The following is a 7,521-nucleotide window of genomic DNA, read 5'->3' as shown; positions in this document are numbered from 1 at the left end:
CACACACACACACACACACACACACACACACACACACACACACACACACAGCGAGGGACACTTGAAGAAATGCTCCAGCAGCTTTTATTTCATGTTATTTGTGTAAAATGATTTTTTTGTCTGAGGCCAGTTGTTAAAAGAGTTGGATCAGCAGCTGCTTTAATCCTAATGAAGATCAGCTCATGTTTACGGCTTTTTTCTAGAACCACCGTTAACAGAAAAATAAGTTTCCCCAACAATCCAGCCATACTTATTGTTGTTTATATGCTTATATGAACTTTGAGAGGGTAGAGGGAGGATTTATAATAATTTACGACACGCTGCATCTTCAACCACCAACCCAAATTCATGATCTTACTCTGAAGTGAACACGGTTTCCTTTACTTCGTCCTTTACCCAGAATGCATCACTTCAGTTCTCCAATAAACAGTTTAAAATTACTAATATATTGCATGCTTTCTTACCAAAGCCCTACTACCACAAACATAAGAAAAATGACCAAGAAGCAGCAGAACTTGCAATCCACAACTTTTTATTTGAACACCATGAGTCAAAAGTCTGTTTCTGCAATCACTTCCTCAAACCGTGATGAATAGTCTCATTGGTTGGCAGTGTTGTGCAAGAATGTGTCATGATATTTCTGGAAACATAAATTCTGGGGAACTGACATATTGTTACGCTTTAGTTTTAGCTTCTGTTAGAATTCTTGTGAAATGTGCACTTTAGGACTTGCGGAACTAAATAATGATGACTCCCGCACGCGAAGCGTAAGCGGGAGTCATATTGTTTTTGTACTGTTTTTTTTTTTTCAGTGATTTTTGGTCAGCTGTAGCACAAAAAAGGCTGCACTGATCAACATGAAATTTGGCAGGACTGTAGAGACCTACACTGCGCCAGCCAACTGTTTTATGATAGACCCCATTGTTGAGGAGGGGGCTCCTTTCAAAGAGGGGGTGTCTGGAAATGCAAAAATGCTTATAACTCAGAAACTGTCTAACATAGGAGCTTCAGATTTTTTGGTTGTTTAGCTCTGATGAAGCTCTATCCATCAGGCAAAGTACATGACAATTTCTGGCAGTTCTGGAAAGTTTTCCACTGTGACAAAAAATTCATGCTAACAGTCGTGAATCTCAAGTTTCACAGCAATTTTACATGCCAACAACTGCTAAAAACCTCTCTTTTCATGAAGTCGTCAACCCATTAAACATTCTTCAACAGACAACATGAGTCACATATTACCATATTGCTCTCTTAAGACTTATCATTGACATCCCACAGCCGTATATGAGTTCATTTATTGTCATTATGTCACCTAGTGGATCAGTGGCACACACATGAACAAAATGTGCAACAGCTTTCACCGCCAGCTTTTAACATTCACATTGATCAATAACATTTAAAGACCTCAGTTAGTGCTTTTCATTTTAGCCTATAAATTTAGCAAGTGCTAATCCACTAAAAAAATTACAATTAGCAAACGCCCTAAAGCATTAATCAGGAAATTAGTTTCCCTATTTGTGCTTTAGTGGAACTGCGCCCACCACTATAAATGAGGTTTCATTATGTTTTACTTTAACATATTCCCAAATGTAAATCAACATCTTAAACTGATTAACTTTCATTTTTGTCTAAAGCATGACAGCTTCCTGATTTAAACAGTTACAAAGCAATAATTTCTTACCTTAAAATCATAGATTTCAAACTCTGTGTTACATAAACTTTAAATTTTAGGTTTCTCACTCAATAATTGGCGAGGAAAGGGCAACAACACACCTGCAATCCCAAACAAAGACGTGCTTTTGTACGTGTCACCAAAGAAACCCTAAAAGTGACAATTATAAATCAGTGTGTGCCTAACTTTAAAAACTTATTATTATTTATGCTTATAACTTTACACTTAAAACATTTAATATACAGAAGGTTTTGGTGTTGATGTCTATATCTCTAAAATATGCTGATAAAACCAAGCAAATGTGCAGAAATACAGAAATGTGCTGATATGAAATGTAATTGTTTCTCATGTTTATGCTCATCTTTAGGTATTCTGGAACTTTAACGGCTTTCATAACGTTTCCATCTACATTTGGGCAACACCTTGCTAACCTGCATTCTCTTGTTAACCTGCATGTGCTGTTTTGGTTAGTTGCTCTATGGTGTTCAACTTAATGCTTCACAATTTCCCGCTTCAGTTCAGTGAGTGGTTATTATGTGCTGGTTTTTGGGCTTATAGTAAAAAAAAACTTTTTTATAATTTATCATCAGGAATTTACATCAGTTTTTATGTCTTTGTGGCTCCTGAGTGATAAATTGTACAGCTGTGTATAAAAACAAACCTAACACAACATTTCTTTAAAACAACCATTTTTTCTCCTTTCTTCTACTCAGGGTTATGGTTTCTTTGTATGTTGGGTCTTTGGTGCCCCCTTTGGTGTGGGTGTTGTGAACAGTACACTCACACAGGTGCAAGGTGTCACAAAATCCTGGGCTGCACAACCACAGAGGGACATGGCAAAACATCGTGGTGATGAAATTTACGTCACAAACACGATGGTCAACCAGATAGTCGATGAGAAAGTGGACCATGAACGAAGCAAAACGCTTTCCTTTCATGACCGCCCTTTAGTATTTTGATCCTTACAACACCAGCTGTTTGATGTCACAAATGGGTTGTGCATTTCATACTAAAGCTATATTTCTCTTAGCCGTTCGCACGCTTTCCATGAGGCTGGAGAGGTTTGTGGCAAGTTCTGTCCTTACATATCTTGGGAATGCATAGTATGGTGGTGGATACATTCAACAAGTCTAATTTGTTAAAAGGAACAGAGCTAACATCTCTGCATCTCCTATCAGAATTTCTTTCAGAGATGTACCGCCTGACCCTGCTGACACTTGCTGTGTTACTCTACTCTTCGCCCTTGGTAACTGGAGGGAAGATTCTGGTCTTCCCTGTGGATGGGAGCCACTGGATCAACATGAAAGTCATCATTGAAGAGCTTCACACTCGAGGACATGAAGTCACAGTATTGTGCCCATCAGACCCTTGGTACATCAAGGACGACTCCCCCTATTACAAGGCCATCAATATCAATTCTCCTGCTGGTTTTGATAGAGATAAAATGGAATCATACGTATTGAAAACTCTGGACATACGTCGCCAGGGAGCTTCACTTTGGACCCGCCTTTCTCTTGTGCACGATTTATTTGAACAAGCTTATCTGATGCATAAATTGGTGCTTCAAATGGTGGAAACAATATTTGAGGATGAAAAGCTGATGCAGAGCCTTCGTGATGCCAAATTTGACCTAGTCCTAACTGACCCTGCATTTGGTGGTGGGGTGTTTATGGCTCAACGTTTGGGTCTTCCCCTTGTCTTTAATGCCAGATGGACTATTCAGGGTGAGGGGCATGAACCAATCGCACCTTCCCCATTTTCTTATGTTCCTATAACAGGATCAGAGCTAAGTGATAAGATGACTTTTACTGAAAGGGTCAAGAACATCCTTTATTTTCTCTTCACATGTGTTCAGACTTGGTATGTTGTGACACCAAATTACAAACCCTTTACTCATCGTCACATAAACACTGACATTCATTACATGGAGCTGCTGCAAGCAGCTGATATCTGGTTGATGAGAAACGATTTCACCTTTGAGTTTCCACGACCTACCATGCCAAATATCGTATACATCTCAGGATTTCAGTGCAAACCTTCCAAACCTCTCTCTAAAGATCTGGAGGACTTTGTACAGAGCTCTGGGGAACATGGAGTCATTGTGATGACTCTGGGAACTCTGGTGGAAAAACTTCCCCTGGACGTCACTGAGGACATTGCTGCTGCTTTTGCAGAACTTCCTCAGAAGGTCATCTGGAGGCACAAAGGCAAGAAGCCATCCACCCTTGGCAACAATACTTTRCTYTTGGACTGGTTGCCCCAAAATGACCTCCTGGGACACCCCAAGACCAGGGTTTTTGTGGCTCATGGAGGCACCAATGGGATACAGGAGGCCATCTACCAYGGCGTACCCCTGGTTGGAATGCCGCTCATGTTTGACCAGCAGGACAACTTCTTCAAAATGGAAGTAAGAGGTGTGGCCAAAGTCCTGGACTATGGAACTGTGAACAAAGACATCTTCCTGGAGGCTCTGAAGGAGGTTCTTTATGAACCGTCATACAGGGAGAAGATGAAGGAGCTGTCCAGCCTGCACAGAGATCAGCCCATGAAACCACTGGACCGAGCCATGTTCTGGATTGAGTTTGTCATGAGGCACAAAGGAGCYGCACATCTGAGGACAGAGTCCTACAAGATGTCCACCATCCAGTACTACTCAATAGATGTTATGGCTTTCCTAATCACTGTTGTTTTGATTGTTTTTACTGTTTTTATTTATGCAGTAAAGTTTCTCTGCAAGAAAGTCTTTTGTAAAAGCAAGGTCAAAAAGGAATAAGGAGAATAAAACAGTTTTTGCTGTTCAGTCAGAGAATGTTTGTTCTTAAATACAAGTTTTACTGAATCCACAGAAAGTTGAAACACCTAGCAATAAACTTTATGGATTTCAGCTAAAGTTATCACTCCTAGTAGATGTTTTTCTGTTACTTTCAAATATTCCATGTAAAAATGTCGTCTGTCATTAGCTGCGTTTCCATTGACAATGAAAATGCGCAAATTAGGATTTCGAAAATAAATCTGCTCAATGGAAACACGTCAATTTCGAAAGAACTTCCCTTTTTTGACAAAATGTTTTGGCCTTTGGATGAGGTGGTTTTTCGGCCGTATCAAAATTGGTGTGTTTCGCAAAATTGCAATGGAAACACTTTTTTTGCATCACGGGAGTCACGCGATCAACAACCTGCTGTTTCTACTGGCGAAAAAGACGACGACGAAGAAGACAATAGGAAGTAGAAGTAGTAGTAAAATCACAGAAGTTGTAAAAGAAAGTAGTAAACTCACCAACTACAAGTTCCCAAAAATGCCGCATACGTATCCGCTCACAAGTATAAGGGGCTTGTCACTCGAAAGTCTTGACAAAAGGTTGGCTGATGATGAGTGCTATGGTAGCAAATATGCATGTGTTTACATCCATTGCTGCCATGTTTTTAATGACTTATCGTGAGAACAAACATATTCACGCGTGACTTTAATAGCATTACTTACTTAATGGAAACACAGCAATTGCGAAACTGTGTTTTTCGACATTAACAGAATATCAACAACATTTTGCGCACATTTGTAATGGAAACACAGCTTGTGAGAATTTACTACAGGTTTACTGAAAAGCTTCATCTTAAAAAATGTTTTTCTGTTATATCCTTTACTTGATCATGTTTTTTTACAAGTGTTTTTTACTTATTTGCCTGTTTTTACTAATCAATACTTTTATAAAATCTAAATCTTAATCATTTATAAAGCTTCACAAATACTTCTTTGTAACTCCATCAATTAAGCAGACCTACAATCAGAATGAAACAAAGTTGTTGTTGTTTTAAATGATGCAAATTATCTGTCTGGATTTGAATAATTTTGTTTATGTACTGTTATCACCAAATGTCAATTTAAGTGAAGTAAAATGGTTAAAAAGAAGTATCCAGTTTATTTCATCCTAAATTTAACCCATGTCCTTTCTAACTGCATCCCTACATCTCTTTTTTTGTCTTATCTTTTCAGCTGCATCTCTAACATCCTTCGACCAAAATACCCACTGTCCATCCTCTGGACATGTCCAAACCACCTCAGTGGTCTTTCTAACTTTATTTTCCAGTCCTTCAACCTTTGTACCTCTGAAGAGCTCATTCCTAATCTTACCCATCCTTCTCACTTCGAAGGAGAACCTTGACATCTTCAGGTTTACCACTTCCTGTTCTGTCTTCTGTCTTTTATTAAAGCTAACGTCTCTAACCCATACGACATGGCTGGTCTCACTCTCATCTAAACCTTTTATTTGACCTTTACAAGATGATAAACTACTAACTACTGACAATATCTGATAGCACATTTTTTCAAAACATTCATGTTTAGTTTGTGATTTATTTAGACAATCATTATCTCTTGGATGTTGATTTTTTTCTTTGTAACCAAATTTTAGCCTAGAAAGTTTTGCATATAAACAATATAATATATTCAAAATCTAGTTTGATGCTTTGGGTCAACACTTACTGCATCTCATACTAAAAATGTGTAAATGTTCCAGTTGTAGCTCCAATTAAACAACTCACTGTACACTTCAAGTTGATGATTTACGTCATGTCTCTGCATAACTGAATCATGTCTTCATGAATAACAATAACTAAAAATATAGCCACCTTAAAAACAACATAGGCTCATTAAGTAAAAGAACAGCTGAGAAGTTAAGCGAGAGTTTTTAATCTTGGCAAACAGACCTGACAATTCAAGTACACAGCTTTTTTGCTAGAAAATGTTAAACGGTAAATGAACTGCAACTGACAAATAAACACAACTTCCAGATTTATTCAATGTCTGTTCAGTGTCTTAGTTGGACTTTTGTCAAGTCTTAGAAAACTGTTCAGTTTGGCAGAAACACAGTAGCTAAAATAAGGTAAATCCATATATTTCAGCAGGTGGAAACTTTAATCAGTAGTCTTTCTTAATGAAAAGCTCTAACATCTTTATATCTTCTGTCAGAATATCTTTCAGAGATGTACCGACTGACCCTGGTGACACTTGCAGTGTTGCTCTGCTCATCGTCTTTGGTAAACGGAGGGAAAGTCTTGGTGTTCCCTTTGGATGGAAGCCACTGGGTCAACATGAACATTATGATTCAGGAGCTTCACGCCAGAGGCCATGAAGTGACTGTGATGCGCCCTTCAGACTCCTGGTACATCAAGGAGAAGTCCCCTTACTACACGTCTATCACTATTTCCTCAGCTGGTTTTGATGAAGATGGCTTTGGGTCATTAATCATGGAAACACTAAACATGCGTCGTCAAGGATCTTCAATTTGGTCTCGCCTTTCTGTAGAATTTGAGCTAATGAAAAACTTTTATCAGATGACCAAGAAGGCTCTTGAAACAATTGAAGATATCTTTGAGGATACAAAGCTTATGCAGAGCCTCCGTGATGCCAAATTTGATCTGATGCTCACTGATCCTGCAATCGGTGGAGGAGTTCTTCTTGGTCATCGTTTGGGTCTTCCACTTGTCTTTAATGTCAGATGGACTATTCAGGGTGAGGGGCATGAAGCAATCGCACCTTCCCCACTTTCCTACGTTCCTATACCAATGGCAGATCTAACTGATAAGATGACATTTACTCAAAAGCTCAAAAATTTCATGTTCTACTTCTACAATTGGTTCCAAATTTTGGTAATATCAGATGCCAACTACAAACCTTTTGTCAAGCGTCATTTTGGCGGTGACATTCATTACATGGAACTGTTCCAGGCAGCTGATATCTGGCTGATGAGAAACGATTTCACGTTTGAGTTTCCACGACCTACCATGCCAAACATCGTATACGTTTCAGGATTTCAGTGCAAACCCTCCAAACATCTCCCTAAAGAGCTGGAG

The 7,521-nt window shown here is 38.8% G+C and overlaps 3 protein-coding genes across 6 annotated transcripts in view; 2 read left to right on the top strand and 1 right to left on the bottom strand.

Moving 5' to 3' along the window:
• The window catches only part of sh2d3cb (SH2 domain containing 3Cb), a 55,870-nt gene that overhangs the window by 25,809 nt on the left and 22,540 nt on the right, over positions 1-7,521 (bottom strand). The gene's annotated exons all lie outside the window — the stretch shown is intronic.
• LOC106521878 (UDP-glucuronosyltransferase 2C1) overlaps positions 1-7,521 on the top strand; it is a gene marked incomplete in the record, with an annotated part of 29,302 nt that overhangs the window by 14,845 nt on the left and 6,936 nt on the right.
• LOC106521877 (UDP-glucuronosyltransferase 2A1) overlaps positions 2,301-7,521 on the top strand; it is a 6,258-nt gene continuing 1,037 nt past the window's right edge. Inside the window, exon 1 of one of the 3 annotated variants that reach the window (XM_014014633.1) lies at positions 2,301-4,264. In XM_014014633.1, coding sequence (XP_013870087.1) covers positions 2,769-4,264 — 1,496 coding nt within the window. In that variant the 5' untranslated portion in view covers positions 2,301-2,768. Of the gene's footprint in view, positions 4,632-7,521 lie in introns of those variants that run through there. The other 2 variants (XM_014014631.1, XM_014014630.1) reach the window with 2 other exon arrangements.

This window comes from Austrofundulus limnaeus, unplaced genomic scaffold, assembly GCF_001266775.1.
Source record: "Austrofundulus limnaeus strain Quisiro unplaced genomic scaffold, Austrofundulus_limnaeus-1.0 Scaffold117, whole genome shotgun sequence".
Taxonomy (NCBI): domain Eukaryota; kingdom Metazoa; phylum Chordata; class Actinopteri; order Cyprinodontiformes; family Rivulidae; genus Austrofundulus; species Austrofundulus limnaeus.
The sequence above is the reverse complement of the archived record's forward strand: the minus strand, read 5'-3'. Positions and strand labels throughout refer to the sequence as shown.